The sequence below is a fragment of the Cataglyphis hispanica genome, chromosome 9 (assembly GCF_021464435.1).
Source record: "Cataglyphis hispanica isolate Lineage 1 chromosome 9, ULB_Chis1_1.0, whole genome shotgun sequence".
Taxonomy (NCBI): Eukaryota; Metazoa; Arthropoda; class Insecta; order Hymenoptera; family Formicidae; genus Cataglyphis; species Cataglyphis hispanica.
This window is the reverse complement of record NC_065962.1, coordinates 7,917,913-7,944,410: the sequence shown is the minus strand read 5'-3', so window position 1 is coordinate 7,944,410 and position 26,498 is coordinate 7,917,913. Positions and strand designations below refer to the sequence as shown.

General features: G+C 33.7%; 2 protein-coding genes and 1 long non-coding RNA gene across 3 annotated transcripts; 1 reads left to right on the top strand and 2 right to left on the bottom strand.

Annotated features, from left to right (window-relative positions):
* Positions 1–365: 365 nt before the first annotated feature.
* Positions 366–7,184, bottom strand: LOC126852087 (mucin-19-like). Its single transcript, XM_050596548.1, has 5 exons — positions 6,999–7,184; positions 5,445–5,528; positions 5,226–5,357; positions 4,521–4,911; positions 366–4,269 (listed from the first exon to the last, which is right to left on the bottom strand). Exons 1-5 carry the CDS (start codon positions 7,056–7,058, stop codon positions 887–889), a joined length of 4,050 nt encoding a protein of 1,349 aa, XP_050452505.1. The 5' UTR covers positions 7,059–7,184; the 3' UTR covers positions 366–886.
* A 1,358-nt stretch (positions 7,185–8,542) lies between these two features.
* On the bottom strand, positions 8,543–15,968 carry LOC126852089 (zinc finger and SCAN domain-containing protein 12-like). Its single transcript, XM_050596550.1, has 4 exons — positions 15,827–15,968; positions 14,698–15,317; positions 12,343–13,128; positions 8,543–11,540 (listed from the first exon to the last, which is right to left on the bottom strand). Exons 2-4 carry the CDS (start codon positions 14,768–14,770, stop codon positions 10,858–10,860), a joined length of 1,542 nt encoding a protein of 513 aa, XP_050452507.1. The 5' UTR covers positions 14,771–15,317; positions 15,827–15,968; the 3' UTR covers positions 8,543–10,857.
* An 82-nt stretch (positions 15,969–16,050) lies between these two features.
* LOC126852090 (uncharacterized) lies at positions 16,051–20,204 on the top strand. The gene is made up of 6 exons (XR_007687789.1): positions 16,051–16,181; positions 16,598–16,973; positions 17,083–17,900; positions 17,979–18,481; positions 19,036–19,382; positions 19,455–20,204. It is a non-coding gene; the product is annotated as an uncharacterized LOC126852090 (long non-coding RNA).
* The last annotated feature ends 6,294 nt before the right edge of the window (positions 20,205–26,498 follow it).

Sequence of the window (26,498 nt, the reverse complement as noted above, 5' to 3'; positions counted from 1 at the left end):
GTGTGCGTGTGCGTGTGTGCGGTGGTGCGTGGTGGTTGTATGTATATATTGATGTTTATGTCATCTCAAACATGTCACCAAAATCAATTAATGAAACACAGTATGTGTACAAGATACCTGATATTTATAATTGAACTTTTTATCTGAACATTTAATATCGAAAATCTATGTAATATAAGTTTAAAAAAGCAATACTCTACAAGTTTACCACATCACAGATATGTAAATTGTAGATAGAGATATAAAATTTGAACGAATCTTCAGACACACATACACTCATACAATTATCTACATCAAATCTCGAAAGAGAAAGAAAGAGAAGAATGTTGTTCATTATATCTGGCGAGAAAAAAAACGAAAAGACATTTTTGTCCTATTTAAAATGTATTTTATTGAAAAAAAGAACTTAATAAATAGTTGCAGTTAATGTAGTATAACATGTTTATTATGCTATATAATCAATAATTTAGAATATCTCAATAAAGAAACTATAATGTTAAAGTATATCTAACAAATATAACTTTCAATCTTATAAATTTTTCGAAAAAGTTATAGTCTTTATTGATGCATGAGATTGAGAGTTTTCTGTGATATATGTTTTATTTTTACATTTATTTTACTTGCTGAAAGCTGCTGAAGAGTGCAAAATATACAATTTAAATTTATGATAGGATGAATTGCAGTTACAATGCGAAATATGGTGCACGTGTAAGTAATTAATAATTAATCAAATATAATGTAATTTACTTCAAGTAAACTACTTACTTGAATTTTATTTTTATGTTATAGGTGAAGCGAAAAATGATTGAACGCATGATGCTTTATAGAATCAGCAATTATAGAAAATAATTATTGTTACATCTCACGACGAATAAGTTTTGGTTATTCAACATTTCATAGGCGTGCCATCGGGATATGTCGGCAGTTTTGGCTTACAAATTTTTGTTCTGCCATTGGAACCATACACGACATTGCAAGAGAACGTGAAATATCCGCAAGTGGAACTCTTGGTATAATATCGATGTTCGTATTTTTTCGGCTCATTGCTTCCATTTATCTTACCAGCAAAACTATTAGTTACAGTATAGTAGCTCGGTTTCATAGCCACTGCGGAAGTAGGTCTCGTGTGCTTATCAGAAGATACATTTTGATTAACAAAAGAATTTTGGATCTTACTATTCGATATGTGCCGACTGGCATAACGTTCGTGATTGGTTTGAAGTGACCTAGTTTTCGTGACGGGCGACTTGGTGTTATTCAAATCTTTTGGTATCAAGGATACAGTTTGCGATTGAGACTCGCCATCACCTTGAGCGATAGTCTTAGTACCAGACGTCGATATTACTCTACCACGAAAGCCAACCGGAATAGTATATCCTGGCACAGATTCTCCTGGTTGCAAGGTATCGCCCGTTTGCGGTACGTTCAAATCTTGGTTGACTTGAATACCGTACTGATTTCCCTTGGCGATCTGTATTGTTTGTTTTTGACTGTGATTTTGTTGTTGAGTAGTTTTACTGAGTTTTTGATGATCTGGATTTGGCAATATTTCCGAAAACTTCTCCTGAATTGTCAACCTTGAATCCATGGAATAATCTTCTTCATCCGCATATTCGTCATATTCGTCATATATCGAATCATTCGTTTGTAATTTCTCAGCAGTTCTCACTTTTTTATTATTAGATGGATTGTTCTTGGAATTCACAATAACAGTCTGTTTTGAGGTCAATCTACTCTGCAAGCCTTTTTCGCGATCGTCTTGCTTATTTTCGTAATTTTGACTTGTTGGTGGACTCAATTTCGCACTATCGATGTTCGCCAGTTTCTTTAAAAGAGGATCCGATTTGAAGGGCTTAGAAACAACAGTATCGGTGATGTTAAAATTGAAGGGTTTCCGTGATAATGCGACGCCGGATCCAGAACCAGCTTGAGCTGCACCGGTGTAGGTGATTCCATATTGGAAGGAGCCGTGCAACTGCGATTGGGATTGACCTTGATGAATGCCGCTTTGAGCCGATGCCGTTCCGCTACCGCGGAACGGTGTTACGTTTTCCTCCACCTTCTCATGTTCGTCCTTTAAGTATGGCTGGAAGCCGATTTGCGCTTGACTAGAGGTGCTACCTTCGCCGTTAGCCTGAGCGTCCGCCATTCCGCCTCTGGAGCTTGCTTGTACCTGAGAATTAGTACCATGATTCCACCCACTGCTCTGGGCGCCTGTCGAAGTAGCTCCGGAATCGGAATCCAGATGAACTTGCGTCTGACTCTTACCGTGATCAGCTATGCCTTGCGCAATACTGGTAGCTCCTTCTTTGCCGCCACTAATCTCAGTCTGAGCGCTTTTATTGGCATCGCTGGTACCGGCCTGGGCAGAGAAGGTACCTGAGCCGCTGTAAGTGCCCGTTACCTGTGATTGAGCCGTACCCGAGCCATATTTACCTTGAGCCGATGCGCTCGCTTGAGTACCTGACTCTATCTGCTGTACGGAGCTTGACGCCTGCGATTCGGCACCGTTGTCCATTACACCCATTGGTCTACCTGGGTCTCCACCTTGCGATATTTCTCCGGTTCCTGCCGTTTCACCCATTTCTGTGAAAGATTTTCCTGGATATTGACCAATTCCTATTTTTTGACCGTTGATTTCGCCAGGATATGAACCATGATATTGGCCAGTGATATCTATTCTTGTTTCCCCAGTTGTTCTTTGACCATCGATTGTAACTGTAGGATATTGAAAACCTTCTGGTTTATCTGGTCTTCTAAAAATGTCAGTGCTTGCGCCTGGACGTTGTCCGCTTGGGTATGGTGATACTTGGTCAACTCCACCAGGATAGATTGCTTGATCGGGATATAAAATAACACCGGGAGAAGTAACTTGTTCCATACTACTTGCAGGATATGTGCCACTTCCGGGATATGTAACTGGTATAGTAGCACTTCCGGGATATGTACCAATCGGATACATAACTTTAGTCCCTGGAGCACCACTTATTCCTTCAGGAATTCTACTAGATTGAATAGTATCACTTGGATAAATTGCTTGTCCTTCTGTTATTTGACCACTTGGATAAGTTATTATTTGTGTATCAGCACCTACTGAACCTGTAGTCGTGTCCATTTGTCCTGGCAGAGTTGATGGAAGGCCACCGATATAAGACGTGCCAGTCTGTTGTCTATCACTGGGATAAATTCCTTGATCTGTTCTTCCTGGTGCAACGCCATCGGGATATGTGTCGGCTCTTGTTCCTGAGACAGTTTTAGATCGAGCATAGTCAGGATAGATTCCAGCTCCGGGATAAATTCTTGTTTCAGAAACTCCCGGATATGTTACTGATAAGCCTTTTCCAGGTGTTATACCACTCGGATACGTATTAACGCCGGTAACAGCAGTAGCACCCGTTGTTATTGAGGTAGTTACTACCCCATCAGAAGGATGAGTACCTTGTCCTGCATGGACTCCAGGTTGATATATTCCGCCTGGATATGTTTCAATACCTGTTCCAACTTCTGTTGTTATTCCCGGTACAACTCTTCCAGGTTGAACAACTCCAGGATATGTTACACCAATTCCTGGAATCACAGTGCCAGGTCGAATACTTCCAGGGTATGTTGCACTAACTCCTGGAATCATAGTGCCAGGCTGAACAGTTCCAGGATATGTTGTACCAACTCCTGAAATTATAATGCCAGGCCGAATATCTCCAGAATATGCCGCACCAATTCCTGAAGCCATAGTGCCAGACTGAACAGTCCCAGGATATGTTATACCAACCCCTGGAGCCATAGTGCCAGGCCGAACACCTCCAGCGTATCTTGTATCACTCCCTGGCATTATAGTTCCAGGTCGAACACCGGCAAGATATATTCCATGATCAGTCCCTGGAGTCACAGTACCTGGACGAACACCTCCAGGATATATTTTATCAGTTTCCGGCGTCACGGTTCCAGGTTGAATACCTCCCGGATAAATTCCTGGACTAACTCCAGGAACACCTGAATAAGTATCAACTCTTCCAGGAATCACTCCGCCAGGATATGTTATCTGTCTACCAGGAGTAACGTCACCAGGATAAAGTACGCCTGCAGGTACTTCTGTTCCAGGACGTGTTATAACAGGTGTACCGGTAATAGCTGAGCCTTGTACATATCTATCAGTACCCGTGAGCAATGTCCTATCCGGACTTTTCTTTATACCGAAATATCCAGGACAATCTTCACAACCTGGACCACTTGACGACATGCTTTGTGCTTGACCCATACCACGATTACCACCTGGAAAAGATGATATGTAAGATACTTTAATGTTTTGTAAAAAAAAAAGTAATTATTAAGTTTTATTCATTAAAATTTGTATTTACGCATTTAAATTGCAATTGTGTGTCACAATACTAATTTCAATTCATCAAAATTTGAAATCGCAGAAATTCTTTCAATTTAGTTGAATCTACTGATTAAATTATAACAGATATAAAATTATAATGGTATAAAATATTATTAGATGAAACAAATAATTATATACTTACTAACTACTGCGCGTGAAGATAGCTGAGTAGCTTCAGCTTCCGCCTTGCCTTCCTTCTGTTCATGGTTACCGAGATTCAAATATTGAGATTGCGTTTGTCCGCGAAATTTTCCTCGAAACTGGTTCGTCTGTTGACGAATCAGGCGAATTTTGTTGGAATTTTCGTTCAACATTTCTCGTTGTTCGAATTGAATTTGTCTCTTGATTCGAGCTTTCAGTGGTGTTAAAATCACATCAATTATTCGTCTTGGAAAAATATCATTTTCATCTACAGGGATTTCATTTAGAAAAGGATCGAGAGTTTGCCCAGGTATAGGTTTATTTGTCTGCAGCAAGATGATCCTTTGTCCATTACAGAAATCAACAATTCGACCTCCAGCAAGTTGCCATGCCTATTTATGTTTAGAATATTAAATCAGAATTTTAATACTTTTTAATTGATGATTGATATTGTGCCCGTTATAATAATCATATTTTTACATATAATTAATTAAATAATATTTTTTACTTTGTTGTTATATTTGTTAAGCACCTCTGAGACAATATAATCATTATTATGTAAAAAATAAACGGAAGTCTTTTATATATATGTATTATTTATGTATGCTAATTTTTATATACGCATATATAGAAATTTTTTGAAAGATGAAAAAATTTTTGTTTGCATCATAATTTATAACAATAAGAAAATTGTTAAATTGATTACCTCCAATTTTGTGAGAGCTATTGATGCATAAAGTATCTTTGGTTGCCGTTTCTTATGTGATAGATTTTGATCTTGCTTTATATTCTCAAGATAGCAATCGTTCTCCTTTCTGCTCTTGTATGCAATGAATTGCTGTTTTTAAAAGAAGTTTTTTTAAATTTATATTTTAATATTTTTTATATTTATATTTTAATACATTAAAATAATATAACTACTTACCGTTATGTTGTCAGTAAAAGACCACTGTTTTTCTATATCCCTCACGTCCGTGTTATGAACGGAACGATCAAAACGCGTCTTTTCCTACAAATATTGATATTATTTATACACTAATTATTAGTATGCTTTTTTAAATAATGATGTGATAAAGTAATTTTTTGGAATTTAATATTGGTTTTAATATTAAAAAATTTAAATAACGTATGTATATATATATATATATATATATATATATATATATATATATATATAATTAAAATATTCTGAGATATATCGAATAGAAGCTCTTATTGATTTTGATATTTCAAACTTGATAATAAAATTATATCTTATAACAATAGTATTGAGTATTAAAATTGTAATATTTTGACAAAAAGGGATGAAAGAAGCGTTACATCGAGAATAAGCTAAGCATACACACATATACAATCTCTATAATTTGCTTTATCTCGTGAACTTTGATCTCCAAATCTTTCTTAAACAGTCTTTCTAATCATATGCATCAGCATATGTGACCTGTGCCAATAACCTGCCATAACGGAATGTATTGTAATTAGAACGACAGATTTATTAATATAATATTTAATGTAGAACGAACATTTTAAAAGCACATAAATTAAGAAATTCTAACATAAAATTAATGATATACATTTTCTTTACATTTTATAATGAATATTGTCTAAAAATTAGTATTTTGTTTTATACTTTGCATGAAAAAGTATTTTTTCTTGATTATGCACATATAGCTCTATAGTTATTTTAAAGTTATAACATATATATGTATATATATATATATATATATATATATATATATATATAGTAAAATATCTCACAAAATGAATGGAATATCAGGCAAAAGTTACTTTGTTGTATAAGAGAGCACATTTCTGCGGCTGGATGATACATGCTGGCAATTTGCTTAATTTCACAACGTCGAAATACGGCAAGAAAATGTCCTAAATCGTACTTTTTAAAAGTGAGATAAACCTATTTAAAAAGAGAGATAAGCTATCTATTATTTGAAATGGCGAATAAGCGACGGAGATAAAAATATCACTATTTCTATAAATCTACAATAATTCGATTAATTTTGCAATTGCACAGCATAATTTGAACAATTTCTCTGGAAATATTTAAAAATTAATTGCTTTTAAAATATTGTATAATTAAACAATAACGCGCTAAGAAAATTCACAAACTAATAATGTAAAACTAAATAATAAAAATAATTAATCTCATAATTTTAAACAAATAATTCACAAAAATTTTTTGTGTAAAGTAAAGTATATAGAAAATATCATTTGATTATTTTGATATTGACTTTTTTAAATTTTAAATAATACACAATGTGTTTCGTAAAATTCACTGCTAATATATTATTTTTAAATGCACAAATTTTTAAATATACATATTATATTAACCACAACAATAAAAACTTGGCCATCTTGAAACACACTGTAAACACTTTAAAACTTGTAATGAAGAATGTGACAAAATGAGCGATCGATATTCCCTTACTGTTGAAAAAGGAAAGCTGTGTTGAGAAAAACTTACATGATATCTCGCGAGTACTATACTCGCGAGGAAGATTAGGATAATGTGATACGGCTGCATAGTTTGAATCTTCTGCGAGATCTTCTTCACGACTGACGCAGACCACTGTCTCAATGATGATCCAACCCTGCTAGATCATGACTCCCACTGACTCTTCTCACTTCTTCCTCTACGTTTTTTCTAGTCTCTTCTTCGGTCTCATCATAGTTGATCCCGCGAAGCGACGTCGCTGAGGATCATAAGAAACCATGATACTATGAGGCGGGAGAAAGAATCGCGCTGAAAGAAATTCTGAGAATACGCGTCATGATGTAAGTGCGTGCGAACGTTTGTATGTATTATGTTATCTCTTTTAATCTCGTCTTGACAGGGCGGATCTCATTACCATAAGATATGCACTCGTGGCTGTTCCTGATTCGGGGTATCATCATATTGCAGTTAGAAAAAAAAATGGGAAAACTGATTCCTTATATGACCATCCTGTTTTGTTTATGTTTGTATATTAAACGATTGTACAGGGTGTATTAAACTTGTGTACACATGTTATACATGTAAAAAAATTTTTGACAGAGATTTAAAGAATTTTCTTCAATAAAATTTTCTATCTTGCGTTATTTATAATAACATAAAAATAATTTATTTGTTATAATTTATATTATATATATATATATATATATATATATATATATATATATATAATATGTATATATTTTTTATTAATTCTATTAATTATACAAATATTTGGAAATATTTCTTATAAAAGAAAAAATATCATGTATTTTGTGAAGATAAATAACAACCCAACTCTTTGTTTACTTAATTTATTTCATATTAGTGATAAAAATTAATTTATAATACTCACATACCTTAATTTATGATACTAACTTATGATACTAATACTAATGAGAATTTTTTTACTTTTATTTTAAGTTATTATTAAATGTTAAGTTAATCGATTAGGAGCGACATGGAGTTAATTTGATATGATTGATTTATACAACTACCGTGAGCCAATCATTTTCGTTGACCTAATTATTGAATTCAATCTATTTGTTAAACACAGTTAGGCGTTGTTTATCCTATTACCAAGCGTAAAGCGTAACTAATGATCGTCCGGTTCATCCACGCGATAACGCGAGTTCAATAAGTAAAAAGATGAAAGAATGTTGAACAGAAAGCTTTATGTGAATGCGTGTATTGCAATCCGATAGATGTAGAATTAAATTATTCCGACTCAAGTTTTAAATATTGTGATTTTTGCTTTTCTCATCATTTTACACAGTAATCTAATTACCTTTTAATTTTCATATTAACGTTAATTTTAGGGATTCATGCTGCTTTTATATATAATATATATTTTGAAGCACAAAAGCTACATTAATTAAATAATTCTTGTTATGCATCAGAAAATTATAATTTAAATTGACTTTTAAAAAGGAATTTTATTTTTTACGAAAAATCTTTAGAAATATGCGAAAATTATAGAAAGAAGATTATAGAAAGAAGAATATCAAGGAGAAGAGACAGGACAAATGTAAAGTTACTTTAAACGTATATCATTTCGTATATTATCGTATATAATTTCGTTACGATAAGACAAAATTTTTACAATTCGTACAAAAATGTGGATAAATATTTTATATAGGCATTCCGGTATACAAATAGCACGTACAGTACAATAGGCATATAATAAGTCTAACTATCTAAAACGACTATATACCATCTCTCTTGCATCCGAATTCTAATACATAAAAGTGGGAATGCTATTTACAACGTGCGGTCAACATGACTACGTCTTAATACTAAATCAGGATTTCTCATCCATAGACGTCTATCTATTGAATTGAAATGACTAGGACGCATCCGAATTGCTCATCAATTACAATTTTTTAGAATAGATTATTCGGCAAACGCGACACAATCGGTCTCTTGTTACGTGACACATTATTACTATCTATATGAAATCTTTATTATAAGACCGTCGTCATTTGCATAATCCGCATAATCTTGCCGTCCGTTGAATCATTGAAAAAGAAACATATCGATCTCTTTCTAGACAATATAAATGATCGCGAAAAAAAACTTACAAAATTGAGAGATTTGTCACGACGGTAGATTGCGTTCGCAATGACGGAACGGATTCGACTAGTTCGACACTCTGATTGGATACCAATTTCTGATATCAAGAAACGAAAGAAAAAGGCTTATTTATCATCGCTATAATTACTTTGCTGATGAAGAACAGACAACCTACACTACGGCTCTAAACAATGTGCTCGATTGAATACTGTTTGTTTGTTGGCGTTACACATGATATTCTAATCATATGTAATAGAAAAAAATTTATTATGTCAAATAATAAATTACACTAATAAACGATCATCGGATTTAAACTCATTTTTATGATATAAAATATGTAAAATATTATATTTCATTTTTATATTTTTTGAAAGATTGAAATTTTCGCATTGTTTGGAGCCGGCTTTTTGCTTTTCGCAACCGGTTGCACAATTTTCAAATCACAGATACACGCGCCCATTCTTTTAAGAACATTTCAACATCTGCATTTTAATGTATTCTAAATTTTTTCGACACAATCACGATTTTGCATCGGATACTGCATCGTTTCTTTCGACATTTAATGACCGCAAATGTAACTCCGCTACACTATATTCGGCTACACTATATTCTAGCGCATTCGTTGTATATTCATTATATTTTGGAAACTTGTCAATTATACGTATTTACATCTTTCAAAGTCGATAGCTGCCTCGAAGAGCCTCTTTGTCATTTAATTCTAAAATAATAACCCGAAGGCACTGCAATTCTGTCCGCGTATCGATAATTAATTTTAATTGCTTAATATTATGCGATAACTAGTAGTAGTCTTTAAATAGATAAGTTCACAAATTTGTCGTTTAACAAAACCTCTCATCAGGGTATTATGCCTCAAAAATGTCTTTTCAAGTATTCTCATCCGCGTATACCAATCCTATCAGAATTATGTCACTGTGTCGAATTATACACTGAAGAACATGATCCGATATTTATAAGGCACGGTTTTATATCAACAAATCTCTAAATTAACAGCTTATAGATTTAACATTATGACTAATTACTAGATGGTCCCTAATTTTTGGAAGATGCTTGGAATAGTATCTGTCACGCAATACTCAGTTGTTTCGTTAATAATTCGCAACTTTGTTTAGTTTCTTGGAAATTATTAGAAATAATCAGCATATACAAATTATCGAAATAATTCAATAATACAAATTATAGAAATAATTCTTCATTTGATCGCAATGAAAGAAGGCTGACGTACAGGACAATCTCTGATAACATCTGCGAAAGTATGAGCATGTCCAACAATTACGAAATTGTCATCAGCAATTATATATACGATGAAAAAATAACATTATATTTCGAATATATTTAGATGAGAAAAGATTCTCTAAATTGCTTATTTAAAACTGATTAATAGAAATGTCGGTAGTTTTGGGACATCTTGTACAATCGCTCTTCTAAATCAAATAACGCAAATCTTCTTTGTCAATTTCTTAATTAAATCCTTTCATTATAGTTTCATAAGAAACAATTATGAATTTTATGATTATATTAAAGTAAAAATTTTAATAAATGATTTAAAATATTTTTGAACCCTCTGCTTTAATTTTTCACAGAAAGTCAAGATCTGAAATCCCTTTTTACATAGGATATTCTGGAATTCCTGTAAATTTCTAATTGAGTAAATTTAAGAGAATTTTCTATTGTGGAATTTTCTACGAAAGTAGAACATAAAATCAAATCTGAATCTTCTTAACTCGAATTGATTCGATCTAATTGTAGGTGTCGATTAATTTTAAGCAATAGCCAAGTTTAAAGTCATCCCGGCTGGTCTTGAGAAGGCTGAGGATCTTGTCCGATCAGGGTAATCGAACGTAGTCGAAGAACTCTTAATATCATTTTCGAAACGCAGATGCAAATGCTCCGGATTGGGAGATATCACCGACGTTCTGATAACCATCCTGGATATGTATTCCGAATCCTTCGTCGCCGAATCGGGACTCCGCTTCTCCTCGTTCGAATCGTTCGGACAGGGCGTTTTTTCTCTGCAGAATCGCTTCGACGGTATCGCTGCGTCCATCGACCTGGTGTGCCTGATGATCGCGGAGAACGCCGACGATGAGCCTTTCTGATCTCGGTCGAGTCCTAATCGAGGAACTATAACGCTGGTGGGCGACGCCATAATGCCACACGATGTCGTCTGCGATCTGCTCAAGGACGATAGTAATGGAGCACTCGATTTCATTAGCGATGTCGTCTGCTGTTCGATTTGATCAGATTTCTCTGTGGACGATCGGTGATGGGCGCGCATACAGGATGATTCCTCGTGCTTGTACAGGTAAGACTTTAGGGCAAAGGCCTTGCCGCAACGACCGCACACATGAGGTTTGGTATTCGAGTGTGTTTGTATGTGAGCCCGTAAGTTCGATTTGTCGGCAAAAGCTTTGTTGCAAATGGTACACTTAAAGGGCTTTTCACCTAAAAAAAAAAAAATAATTGTTAAAAATATCGAAGTTTTTCTACAAAATCAAGTTCTAAAAAAAAATTTTTTTTTTTTTATAATAAATGTTAAAAATAGCTGCGCTCTTAAAAAGCGATGTAATGGATTCCAAAATTGTAGAGGGGGATTAAAAAATATTGGTAATATTGTAAATTAAAAAAAAAAAAAGATTTAAACACTTTCTTTATCATGCAGATATAAAATGTAATTAAAAAATAGAATATATAGAAAAAATACTTATTTGCAATTAAATTAAAAGATAAATAACGAAATAAAAAATTGTCCAATTAATGGATTTTACATTTTTTCATTTGCTCTTTTTTGACTTGAATGTTTCGATTCAAATCATTCTCAATATACCACTTAAGATGCTAAATAATGTAGATATATTGCTCTGTGTCAACAAATCTCACATTTACATATCTACAATTTACAATCGGATATAGTGCCGCATTCCCGAGCGTGCCAAAATCACAAGATGAATGATTAATTTAAATTCGTCTTCATTGAAATTGCCCAATTAAATTTTGTACTTTTTTCAGGAATATAATCCACCTTAGTTTTTTACATAATATCTATTATTATAAAAAATACGCACTAATTCAGAGACAAAACAATTCTAAAAAATAAAGAGTTTTATTTAATTAAATTAAAAGGATACGGAAAATAAATAATTCTTCAATGATTAGATGTTAATTTATACGATATTTTATTCATAATAAAAGTTATGAAAATGTGTGTGTGGGAAATAAGGCATTTTTCAATATCAAAATCGTATACCTGTATGCGTGCGTATGTGTCCCTGCAGCAGCCACGGCCTAGAGAAGCACTTGCCGCAATAATGGCACTTGCATCCTTGATTGTGGGTCCTCACGTGCATGCTGAATGCCGGCATGCTGACGTAGACTTTATCGCAGTGCGGGCACCTCCTGGCCTTCTTATCGCCTAGCGACCTGTGTGTTTGACGATGTCTAGCCAGATTCGACGAAGTCGAATATTTCTTGCCGCAATCGGGACATTCATGATCCTCGTTCTCTTCCGCCTTGGGCTCCGCGGTAATCATTCTTCGATCTTGGGACACGGTCAAAGATAACGATACCGGCGAAGAAGCAACACTAACGCTAGAAACGATCGGCCCTTTCGAGAAGTTCGACTCTTCCTGCGAGGAGCAGGAAGGGTGTCGCGGCGAAAGACGAATTTCCAGGGCGGTGTTCTCCTCGGGTCGACCCTCTAGAATCTCCTTCTCGGTCCGCTCGAAGAAGAGTCTCGTCCGTTCGCCCAAGACTTGGTCCTGGTTTCCCATTATCTGAACAGTAGATCGGGTCCTGCTCTTCTCTGCAGAATACTGTACGATTCTGGGCGACACCGATCGCTGATAGATGACATTGTTGTGGTGAATCAGAGTGCCCGCCGCTGCCGCTAGACTCACTTCCGCCAGTTTTGTCAGATTGTACAACTCTTCAGGACATTCGGACGATGTCTCGCTGCCGCACTCGCTAGCGCCATCAGAAGTCGGCTGACCGCCGCTGTAATCGGCCAGTCTCACGCTTCTTTCGGGACTGAAATCTGAGTAAAGATAAAAAAGGATGTAATCGTTGAAATATTTTAACAATTTTTCTAAATCAACAATTTTTTTACTATTAATAATTTTTTCAATAAGAAATATTAATCTGCAACAGATGTCAGATTAATATTTTAACTGTCTTTTTAATAGATTTAGGTATAATTAACGTTCTTTTCTTATTTGTAAAAGATGAATTGCTGTCTTTGCAGCTTCTTGATAGTTTGTTAATAAATGAATTATATAAACTTCTGTTAATAAAACTTTGTTTAAATTACAGATTTACTTGATGCAGATAAGGAAAAATTAACAAAAATTTACTTTAATATTTTCAATTTTTAATTGTTTTAATATTAAAACAATTTTTAAATAGATATGAAATATTATATATTTTACCCAATAAAATATTTCGTTGTAAATCTTATTAATTTATCTTTACATTTCACGAATACACAAATAAATCTCATTAGATTTATATCTCTAATGCCACATTTTATTACACATTTTTATGATGGTAAAGTAATAAATTTATCAATTTACATTTTATTGAATCTCTTTTAGTATCGTTTCAAATGGCGAGTCTTTTAATAACTCCCGATTGACTGATTGGCAGAGAAACTCGATGTCGGAGCGATTCGTAAAACACGACATACATCTTCGGGTGGGGAGGGAGGGGAAGGGGGACATAACTGCTCCGTTTTCGGGGAGAACGGAAATAGAGACGTATCGTGACCAACCCCCGCGCTCGTCCGTTCTTAGTATACCGTATATTTAGTTTATTCTACGATTTCTTAGTACTGTATACGTGCACACGCGTTGCGTTTGTGAGGAAGTTTGCTTATCTGCTTCATGATGAGATTGATGGAATCACAACGGTATGCATCGTGGTGGGCCCTGATGATTCCATGAGTCCATATCTAATATCCTATTCTTAACCCGCGCAATTCACCACCTTAACGAAGTAACGATCAACAAGTTTCCTCGACTTAAATTCAATTGGAAAAAAAAGGATTTACATATGTACGGTATACATATAAAAGTTGAGATTTTAACATCACGAAGTATTTTCTACAAGAAATTTCATGTCTAGCGATTTCTTCAAAGTTATAATAGATGACCAAATATTGGAATAAAATATAAAATTTGGCGAATAAATTTGTATTGCATAAAATTCTCTTATTGTATAAAATTGTAAAAGATCTTTGAAAGATATTAATTCAGAATTTAGAATATAAACTTAAAGAAAATATGAAGAATTTGTTAAACTTATTTGTTTTATATATTAAATTTACTTGTTGTGTGTGTATATGTGTATACATGTAGATATATCATAAATGTTACTTTATTATTAACAAGTTTTCTTGTGACAAATATTTAATATAATGCAACGTGTATATCGCTTTAAAATCTAATATCTTGAAATTATAATATTTTAGTTTTCTCTTTCTAATTTATGAACTGATCATTGTAATTTATCATAACTAATCAAATATGTTTTACTTTTCTACCATAATCAAATGTGCTTTACTTTTATTTTTATAAAGCTGCAATGTATCTAATTAACAACACCATACCTCTTTCAGATTCTCTGATCTCTTCTTCAACACCGTTGTATCTACGATGCGTAATCAGAAATGCCCGCGGCATTTTTCTCGTTTTCCTCGATTTTTCCTTTCAATGCACACAAGCCATACTTATCAATTCGAGACACAGAAACTAATACACTTGTTGCACCGACTATTTGCAATGACAATAGAAAAATAAATCCAGTATACCGCGATATATCGGGAAGAAAGATTACAATCCAATTCGATAGCGTGTACGTCGAGGGGTTGTGCGTTCGCTTCGGCAATTTCGGGCGCAATAGTTGCCCCGGCTAAGATTCGGGGCTACATATAGTAGCGCAGCCTCCCTCGCCCTCCGTTGCCGCTGCCGCCGCGGCGGCACTCTTCGTCATCATCGTCGTCTTCTTCGCCTTCAGCACGCGTCTCAGAAGCGTGTACCCGCTCGATTCCCCCGTGCGTGTGGTGGTCCCGTTCGTGTGGCGGCAATGTGCGACACGCGTGACGAGTGTGTCTCGCGGGAGAGGATGAAAGAACGCGTAGGAGGAACACAACCGGAGCCTCCGCAGCTCGCGCAGAGTGGTTGCTAACCACCCTCCTCTCAACACAAGTTGTCCCGCCATTATTGCTTGCTGAATTCCATGTTATAAGACGAAAATTATTTTTATTAATAATAATTTTTTCATTGATAAATTCAATTAAATTAGTAAAATCTATCCGGCTTACAAAATAAATATATTTATCGCTGTTAATTTTTAAGGAATGAAAATTTTAACATGTAGATTCTTCCATTTTTAAATTGCATCAAAGGATTAATATATTGTGCAAAATATTAAACTGCACTTTTGATACATACCATTTTATAAAATAGAATGAGATTTTAGTTCTAAAACGGATACATTTTTATAATAATAAAATTTTCAATTTTGATTAATATCAATTATTTATAGCAGTGATAAAAAATGCGACTCATGATGAATTCCTTATATTTATTGAACCTTTCTATTATTCTCAGGATCTTCTAATTCAATCTTATATCTTTTATGATAGATAATTTTATAATATATAACATTATACGAACAATTTTTACGAAACAGCAAAAAAATGGAAGAATCAAGAGAAAAGATGAATTTGTATTTACCGTGTATCTAATAAATTCAAAAAGATCGATGCTATCAATCTATTTTATTTAAATGGAAGGATCTGATGGCAAGCAGATATGTAATAACGGCGTCATTTCCTCGACGGCTGCAGGGTAGGAGCAGGTTGGTGCGCTGAGTGGTTCTTCTGGCGCGACGCCAGGCATCCGCCGAATTTAGCACCGCGGCGCTGACTAACTCGCGTGGCATTCATTCAATCGTCGACCGAAAAGCCTCGCTGCCTCTGCAGTCTCTTGCTCTTTCCTAAGGCAATTAGCAAAAAAAAAAAGAAGATTAAAGTTTGATTCTTTCGAAACTTATCCAAATCTAGATGCGAAGTATTCGCTAAATTAGCAAGTACGTAAAATTTTTTGAGTATTGCGTATTTTTCTCTCGACAATTTTGATGCAGTTTTTTGCTCAAAAAATTGACCATAATCGTTGTTTATAGCTATAAAATACAATCATTAAATTTCATTTTGCTTAATAATTAAATTTAAATACGAATTTTACAAAGGTATCTTAAATACTTGATTCGTGCTTGAACCGTCGATCCTTTACAATTTTATTAGTAAATTTGTTTTGTTAATTATTTAGTTTTATTAAACATTTAGTTTAATTTATAAGACATGGAATATGTTCATTTATAATTTTATTTAAATAACCAATATACTTTCTGTTTATTTTGTATTATCGTTATTTGTTATGTATATTATGTATTTATTGTCTATATTTATTTATTATAAATAATAAATGTATACATTTGTTTCTCAGAAAACTTACAACTTCTACGATTGATCTGATGAAGATCAATTTCAAGACCAACTCCGGTTAGATTAAAACGGGGAGCACACACTTTTGCATAAGCGCATAACCATAAACACACAAAAGAAATTGATTGGTCCACAAATGTATGTATAAGAAAAAATGAACCAATCAATTTCCTTATACTTATTGTTATGCGCTTATGCAAAAGTGTGTGCTCCCCGCTTAACCGACGATTAAAATTAGCAGGCATTTTCTGACAACAGAAAATAGAGATGAAGGAAAACCAAGCATTCTTATCATTTCAGTTGCCATCTTGCCGTCGGTTGATCTAACCGGACTTGGTGAAATTGGCCCTGAAGAGAATTTGTCAAATCATGATCAAGTATTAAATATTTACCTCAACTCATATTATTTTCGTGCTATATAAAAAAAATAGAAAAAATTTTTCAAGGCGAAAAACAAAATTAAAGCATTTTACATCAAATGTCTAGGTCAGGATGAAGAATTTGCGAGATTTCGAAATGGCAAGAAATCTCTAGACAGGAGTTGAAGAACAGGTGTCTCGGCGACGTATGAAGTCAAAAATAAAGTCACGAGCTCCAAGAACGTCAAACATAAGCGAGCGAGAGCATCTTTACCACCACTGACGCAACTCGCGACTCAACTACTCGACAACAGATTGCCTGTCATGCCGCCATCGTACACACTGCCCGCTACAGATCACATCCATAAAGCCGGTCACACACTTTCCATAACCGTAATCGTAACCGTAACGTAAGGATTTCGACCAATCGCATTGCTTAATTCGACAGTCCATAGCAACGCGATTGATCGAATTCTTACGTTGCGGTTACGTGATTACGATTACGGAAAGCGTGTGTGACCGGCTTAAACGTAACCCGGCATTGATAGTACGAGGCAGTACGAGGCAGTATGAGCATCTCGTGCCACGTGCCTTTCTGCGCGCTTCATTCGGCGCGACTTATATCCTACAGGTGCCCCAAAGATATTTCGTGTGCCCAGTAGTCGCGTATTTTCAGCTTTCTTGGAACATCTCCAGGTGTGAGGGAGGAGGAAGAGATCGCGACACAGTCGACGACGCGAAGATCTTGACGGGTAAATCGCGACTCGCGACTGATAACCACGTGCGACTCTCAGAAAGAAGACAGGAAGAATATACGGAAGAATATATACGATTGCAAAGAAACTACATTTGCTTAGGAATCAATTGCAACATTTACATTAGTGTCAATGATCGATGAAACCTGAAAGATTTCGATGAGACGATCTTAATAATGGTTAAATACTGGTAAATTATAATTAGTCATGTATACAGATTTGCTACATTGGGATAAGCTTGTAAGAAAAAAAACATCTCCCATTTTAGATAATTTTTCGTTTGAAAAAAGATGGATAAGTGTGGGGGCGGATTTTTTGTGTCAATAGCGAGACCGCTCATTAAGAGTGATTTCAAGGGGCGACAGGATCATTTAAGGCGAAAATGCGTGACTGTATCGTGTGTCGTCCCGTGTATAAAGTATCCGGATACGCTCGGTTCATCCTATAAATCAGTGGCCTCCTGCACGCTCCCTCTTTTTCTTGATGGCAGCAAGTACTTTCCGCGTGCTGGAAAAAAAGGGAAAAGCACGCGATCGCTATTTAAAAGGCTCGTAGGTAGGTGGCTTTTTAGCAGTAGTCGGGATATGTATAAAGGCGGCGAACGCATGGTGATAGAGAAGGGAAGAGAAAGAGAGAGGACTTCAACTTCGCCGCTCCTCCGGCGGCCTCGGCATGGGGTTGCCACGCTATTTTCAGGCTCTGATGGCTCGTTGCAGCTGTCGTGTTCTTCGGGTAAATCACCTCTCTTCTATTCCACGGCCATCCGACAAGGTAAGCTAAGAAGATCGGAATTCAGAATCTTGCGACGCGAGAGACGTCCTCTCTCCCCATTGGTGAATTTTTCTCGAAGTTAGATATTCGCCAATTTTACTTCTCGGTAACCGAGGCAGGCAATGAAATTTGAATCGAGTTTTAATAAAGAAAAATTATAGCAATTCTCTATTTTTTTTTTGTTTCTTTATAAGAAAAGGAGTAAAAATTTTTTAGAAGAAAAATAAAATGTAATCTTTATTAAATATCACAATTTCGATTAAAAAAAAAAAATAAATTTTTGATATTATAAATACACATGTTTTATAACTTTATTTGCTGTAAATTTAATTAAAAAAGGAAACTATTTATATTATTATATAAAAAGAAACTTGCACAATTTATACTGCAGTTTAATTAGCAATTGATATTTATATCGAATATTAACGTCATATTTATAACTATTAAAAGTTCTGCGCCATACACAATCATAAACATTTATGACAATGTAAGCATCATGAAATAATAATCAGTCTTACGATTTCCAAGAATTTTTAGTGAACATTTTTGCCTAGATTTTGCAATTGGAAGAATCTATAAAATTGTCGGGCTTCGAAAATAGCAAGAGATGATGATAAATACACACGATGCGCTTCTATGAAAAGATGTGTCGGCGGAAAAGTGGGAATAAAAGTTCTCGTGGATTGTCTTCCGCGGAAGAGCTTCCACTGCTGGAGAATGAGAGATGAAGACGAATCCGAAGATAAGTCGCAGACTTGGCGGAATGCCAAACAACAGATTTTCAGTCGACTACGTGTACTCTTTCAACTTTCCGTCTACGCTTTCCTTCGACTTCCCTATGCATCCTCTAGGATCTAGGGTGCAATGACATCGGGCGGCGCAGCTTAATTCTCTATTCATGGTTTGTGAATCATTATGCGAGAATACGTTTTACACGTATTCGATTATTCCTCAACATTATCCTTATTTTTAGACTCGTGAAAGAGAAAAGAGAAAACAATATGCACTAGTAGATGGATGTAAGAATAGAGAGGTGTAAGAAGAGACAGAAAGAGAATGCAAGATAATTAATCATTTATTGATTTTTCTTGCCGAATTTTAGTGCTGAAAAGAGACAAATTAGATAAGACTTAAAATTAACGTTTAAATAGCTTATAGCTTTGTATGCAGATTAATAAAAAATAGATAAATATCTTGAAAGTAAAGATTTAAAATATTTAGACATGGCGAAGAAATATAATGAGTTGTTACTCTCGATGAATCGAGAAAAAAATTGGAAAAAAAATTTGAGGTGTGCCCCCTCGGTGGCAAAAAACGTCGACCGGAACGACTCTTAATTTAGTTCTGGATGCAAGAGGTTAACATTGAGTAGAGACGTGTGTGAAAGTGTCTCCCTTCAGAGAAGAACACCGTAAGACACGTTGGCTCGTGTTTGAAGCAATGCGCTCGAGGAAGGTAGACAGTTCCTTCCGGAGGCAGCAATCATAACAGCCTGTTTCATACCTTCTCGATCGTGTTCTATTCTTATATCATCATCGGTACGAATTCAAATACTTATCTTTTTCTTCAATATTATTGGAGTATTCGTCATCGAGAAAAAGTTATCCGAATAGTCATTTGACTACATTATTTAAATGATATTATTTAATAGAATTTATGTGGTGATTGACAAGGTCAGTTATGCAGAATTTTAATACATATTGAAAAATAATCAATTTTTTGAATTTTTAGAAATATCTTTATGTGTCATTATACTTAATCGTTTCTTTTATATTATAAGTATTTTATATTAAACTAATTAAAAATTTATACACAATATAAATATCTTGTATAATTATTTGAAAAAAATTCCATTTAGGATCGACTGTATTATTTTAATTTTTAATGAAAACTTTTAATAATCTCTTTTTTCTATTGTCTTTTAAAGATAGATTACAATACTTTGTTATAATCCGAAAAGGAAATCTTTCGAGACACGATCGCATTCTTTCCTTTTATTCGTATATATTTATCTATTCATATCTATTTAGATACCTATGTCTGAGAGATCGAGATTGCAGACGCCCCGCTCTTAGCCAGTATAGAATTTCGTCGTGAAATTTGTAAATGAGCTCCCGTGACTCGCGCTTTTGAATAGAGACCGACAGACCGACGGTTTTTACGCACGTTGCCACAGGATGCGGGTGCATGGAATGGAGAAAGGGTGGCGACGCTCATTTTCGTCCGTTTCAGCGTTTTTTTCTGATTCTCTCTCCCTCAGTCTTGCGAAGATCGAAGAAGAGAAAAGGAAGAAATGCCGCCAGCTGATCGCCGTGCCGTTTCTGAAAAGAAGACCTCTTGCAAAATAGGAGCACGTGCTGCTCGTGTCCGTGAACCCTCCTTATTCGGATTTGCATGCCTGCTTGCCACCTGCGAAGATGGTTCGTCTCGTGCAGTGTGACCCGGTCACAATTAATCCCGAGTACTTCACTTTTCACATCCTTCTTTGTCCCGGAATCATGGATTAATAGAAATATATAGACAGATCTAATTCGTCTACAATCTATAAAGTATATGATCTAGATGTTATTTGTTTTTAAATTTTTTTAATTATATTATAAAAAAAATTTAGACAATCTGGCATGGCCGAAATATTCTAACAACTTCAAAGATATTTACTCATCTAGCATAATGGGAATGTTGATCGCTTCCATTATCGTTCGGAATTTTTGTGCTTGTTTGAATGTTTGTGATTTTCAATTAATAAAAGGCGAGTTGCTGAAGCGAATAATTTGTAAAAAAAGTCTTACAAAATATCATTTTCTGAAATTAGAACAGCAAGCTGTCTTTGCTTGATGAAGGCTGCGCATTCGCGTGCCAGTGTCTTTAGCCCCTTGCTTTCATCACCATTGCTCAGGCTCTTTATGGAGGTGACAGGAAAAGGAAATGAACTTGACGGTGAACTAAGGTCTCGAACGATACAATGATGAACAAGTACCATCATCACACAGACAACACACAGTCTAAAATAGTAACAAATATATAATTCGTAACATATGCATATATCACAGAAAATAAATCATAACGCAGCACGTTTATTTTGCCTTTTATATATAGCCTATATATACAAAGTTATGCAAACTCATTTTAGACAATCTGTAATTTACAGTAAATTCTATTTAATTTTATCTGCTACATATTTTAACGTACATACACGTATATACTCTAATATGTATTCTAAAATGTATTTTAGATATGTATGTGCATTTTATCTCTTAAATATTTTTTGTATTTACACAATATATTACAATTACAACTAGAATTTTATTCCGGAAGTTTTTTAATGATTTATCTTTGAACTGAATTCTTATTTATATTAATAATATATTAATAACAATATTATAGATAATATATAAAATGTTATAGTCCGTAGGAAAACGCCAATCAATCACATTAATTTCTTCATATCTTAAATTTAGTTTTTCTTCGATCTCACATTAAAGGTCTGTGTCATTTATCATGATAAGAAGAAAGAAATATTTTCATCGATCTATTAAATTTCTCCTCGTGATTTTATCTCCGATACATGTGTCGACGGATGATCTTCATCGTTGGCGGAAATACTATTGTCTGAAAAGATCTTCCCATCAGACATTTGCCCACTGGAAAAACGGCGAAAGGGCGGTTAAAAGGTCCCGAGAAGGTTGCAGATATACAACCGAGTCACCGGTGGCAATGGGCACGCGACCGACACGCGCCTAGCCTCTCCATCTCTCTCCATCGTCTCATCTCCGGCTCGAGTTCCCTTTTCCACTGCCTTCCCTTTAACACGCGTGTGTCTACAAGACGCATGCGACCCACGCGTTCGAATATGCCCGGGCTTCACGTCCATATGGGATCTGGAATCATCGAGGTAGCTGTGTAGTGTTGCCTTAGAACGATTTAATCACATTTTTTTTATAAAGTCTAACAGAAAAGCTTTTATACTTCTCAAACTAAATTTTAGAAAATAATTATAATTCTTTAACGCTTTGTTTATAGTGTAACAAAGAATTAGATTAATATTTATTAATAGTTATTAAATATTAATGTACAATTATACAGAACATAAAATAAAAGAAGTTTATACAAATTAATAGCATATACATATACACTTATATTTGAAATTAAATTAAATTAAATTAAAATAGTCAAGTAACTTAAATATTTTCTAAAATTTACAAAAATAATTTAAAATACTGTTAATATTTTATTATACATATATTTAAGAGTGTTGATGTCACTATAAAATTTAAAAATAAATTCTATGCTTTAATTATTAATTTCGCAGCGGTATAATTCTTTTACGATATGATACACAAAAGAATTCAAAATTATTTGTACAAATATTGCGTGCGTCACGATATGTTTTGTATGGCAGTATAATATTAGACAAACTCTTGGTTTTGGGGGAAGTCGCATTTTCGTTTCGTCTCGCTGCTATAAGATCCACCGGAATATCGTAAAGTATGTGTGTATGCGCTTCGAATGCGTGTGCGTGCCCATTCAGAAAATCTCTTCTTTCTAGTAGCCCATTGAAGAATCCAGCTGTAAATCGATGCGCTTGTTAAGCCGTTATTTTAACACTTTGAGGCCCAAAAACACTGGATAAAATCTTGCTACCAATGTATCGCATTTTCCGAGACTCATAAAGTAATTTTCAATTAAAATGTTAATAATGATTTAAAATTCAATTTGCACTAAATAAAAAATAATCAATATTATCCTTCAAATAATCTGTTATAATTATTGTTATAAAAAGTTTCTTAACAGAATTTTAAATAGTAATTGAAACTAACAAAAAAAAATTATTAAGGTCAATGAATGCAGATCAGGGACGGATTTGAATTGTCAAAGCGCCATAACATATGTATAAGAATAAAGAGATTTTTTTTTAATAGAGTTTTGAAGAAAATATAATATATAAAATACTTGTTAAGCAAATTATAAAATAAATTTTTCACCTTTTTTTTAATTCAACATGTAATGATCATAATGTATGATTTTTGAAGTTTTTTAAAGAAGATACTAAATTTTCAATTTTTGAATTCTTTTTGAAGCATGAAAACTTTAAATCTCTCTATATTTCTAGATCTTCCAATTTTTTAATTCTTCATGCATATATATCTATAAATGGTTTTTAATTATTAATTGGATAATTATGTATGTGTACAATTACTTTTATATATTAATTTATTGTAATGTATTTTAATGTGTTATATAAATTAGCATGCTATGCAAAATAGCAATGCAAAATAATGTTGTTTATCATATATTTTGTGCTTACAACTTAAAATATCATATAATATTATAATATACATATATATAATATTATGTATATCATGCAAAAAGTTTAAGAAAAATTTTTTCGGATTCCATCAAATATAAAAATATATCTTAAGATGTGATCATTGCCATCATGATTTTTAGGTATGACGTTAATCGGTCGTTTGGCAAGCTTCTGAGGAGTACCGGTATTGCACAAGGACATTTCTTTACATCTACAAATACTAATTTCAGACACAGATATCATTTTATCTCTCATCCATTGACGAGATACATATCGTAACAGGAAACATAGCTCTTGTGAAGTCTGTTAATTTGCAGATGTGTTTAATTGTAGCAATCATTATAGATCAGATCATCTTAGATTTAACTTGAGTAAAATCACTTAAAAAATATAGAAAAATATAATACTACAAAAAGAGGATATTTAGTGTGACTTAAAAAATGAATTAAAAGAAAAAAAAGGAAGATATATTTGTTCTAAAAATTAATAACAAAATTCTTATTTATGCATGTTATTTATACAATACACCGAAACAAGCACAAGCACAGATTTTGTGTGAATTTTACTTGCTTCTAACGTCACAATTAAAAACAGCTGACACAAGAGTAGTTCCTTAATAGAAATAGCAAAGATAGAGCAAACATGCACGACGATGTATTATAAGATATTATTAAAAATGTAATTAACTGGAAGATATATCATGCAGCGGACTGACACTTTAGTTAGGAATCAAAATGTGTCGCAATTTCATACAGCTGCAACAAGTTTAGAGACAAATTTTGGCCAATTACCAACAATTAAATAATATCTATAAATGACAACGACGATAGTGCAGCTTGGCATGACGAGTTGCACTTATGTATCGCGCCTCGATTTAACTACCGTCATTTATATTATATGCGTATCTACCTGTCGTGTCAACAGCGCGAGAATCCATGGATATGACCGACTGACCGATGCCAATGATCAAAAAATAGGTACGAGCACAACCTGTTTGAAATAGAAGATGTGAAACTCTATGACACGCAAGTGCAAGGATCTTTTAAATCGTCGTAACGTTGGATACTTAAAGCAGTAGTGATTAATCTTTGATTCATATAAAACAATATAAACTTTTGATAACAAAATATTAATATAATTATTATTTTTTCAATCTCATTAAAAGATAGATTTAATTAAAACTGATTAAAATCTTTCTTATGATTTATAACTTTTAGAATAACTTTGTTGAACTTACGGCTAATAAATGTGTTTAAATAATATTGAAAAATATTAAAAATAATATTTTGAAAATGTTTTTGTGATATTCAAAAAATCATATCATAAAATAATATGTTTAAAATATTTATAGAACATTATGTCAAAACGTTGCAAAAATTTACATAAAATTAATGTTTCAAAATATTGATTTAATGTTTCTTGCTTACTGGGAATGTATACTATACTTGAAGAATCATATATATGACAATATTAGTTTCAAGATCATTATAGTAATTAATTAATCTAAATCTAATTAATTTTTTTTTTATTTTGTAGGTCGAGAAAAGACCGCAATCGCGAAGGTGGCTAAGCCCAAAAGAAGGAAGGAAATCTAATTATAGAAGTCGTTGTGCCGCGTGCTCAGCGGAGACGATGGAGGATATGAGTGCGGGTGCACGAATAAGAATCGGTTGTGCATTTGGTCATAAAATGCAGCCTGCATCCGCTCAACGCAGATGTACTGCGGAACGGGGTTCGTTCCTCCTACGAGGAGTAATCCGCAAAGGATCTCCCGTTTCGGGGTTACGCGGCCTACCAAGATGAACTGTACTTCAGAGAGGACAATGAACTAGGAGAGATTCGCGAAGCACGATTAATCGAACTGCATGCGTGAGATCTTGTTCGAACTTTCAGATTAAAGCGAAATTTTTTGTTCACCTTGCGTGTTCACAGTTGCCCAATTTTTTTATTTAATACACTTTACTTATATCAAGATTATTTAAATAATAAAAGACTGAAAAAGATGAAAAGAAAGCAAGGAAAAAAATTTTTATAGATTATTAATTAGTATTTTGCGAATAAACTCTACGCGAAAAGATGTATCTTTTCACGTGAATAATTAATTACATACTTAATTTGTTTGTTCTCTCGTCAATGTAACAGAAATATATTTTAAAACAATGACTAAAATATATTATAAATATTTGTTGTATGATATTTTTATGATGACTCGATTCTTTAATCAAGAGAACAATGAAAACGAATAATTAAAATATTTAATAATAATTAAAATAACTAAAATAATTAGGTATGTTATCTCCACGTGCATGATGATATTTTATTGAGTCATTTTTTCCAAAACATTAAAGTATTAACGTGTGCTATGTTGATGTATATGGAACGACTTCGTTCATTATGTCATTCATTCATCCGGGAGCCATATGTTTCATTGCTAACCCGTGCGATACTTTCTGTGTACCATGATAAAAAAAGAAATTTAATTCAAGTTGTATTGTATTTTACATCGATATCGATGTAGCTCTTGAATTTAATTTAATATATTTTACACATTCACAAGATAATGAAAATTAAAATTAGATGATCACATTTATTGTTAAACATGGATTAGAAATATGTGTATGTGAAATCACAGATCTTTCTTGTTTATGAATTATAAAAAAAGAGGATATTTGTTGAAGAAATAATAGATACTTTATCTTCTACTAACTA

Bases quoted from the DNA above. Each gene is read 5' to 3' on its own strand.
- LOC126852087 (XM_050596548.1), bottom strand. From the start codon at position 7,058: ATGCAGCCGTATCACATTATCCTAATCTTCCTCGCGAGTATAGTACTC. The intron at 5,529-6,998 runs GTAAGTTTTTCT...CAATATTTGTAG, and splicing joins TAGTACTCGCGAGATATCAT to GAAAAGACGCGTTTTGATCG. The intron at 4,270-4,520 runs GTAAGTATATAA...CATCTTTTCCAG, and splicing joins ATCTTCACGCGCAGTAGTTA to GTGGTAATCGTGGTATGGGT.
- LOC126852089 (XM_050596550.1), bottom strand. From the start codon at position 14,770: ATGCCGCGGGCATTTCTGATTACGCATCGTAGATACAACGGTGTTGAA. The intron at 13,129-14,697 runs GTATGGTGTTGT...ATCTTTACTCAG, and splicing joins GATCAGAGAATCTGAAAGAG to ATTTCAGTCCCGAAAGAAGC. The intron at 11,541-12,342 runs GTATACGATTTT...TTTTTTTTTTAG, and splicing joins ACACATACGCACGCATACAG to GTGAAAAGCCCTTTAAGTGT.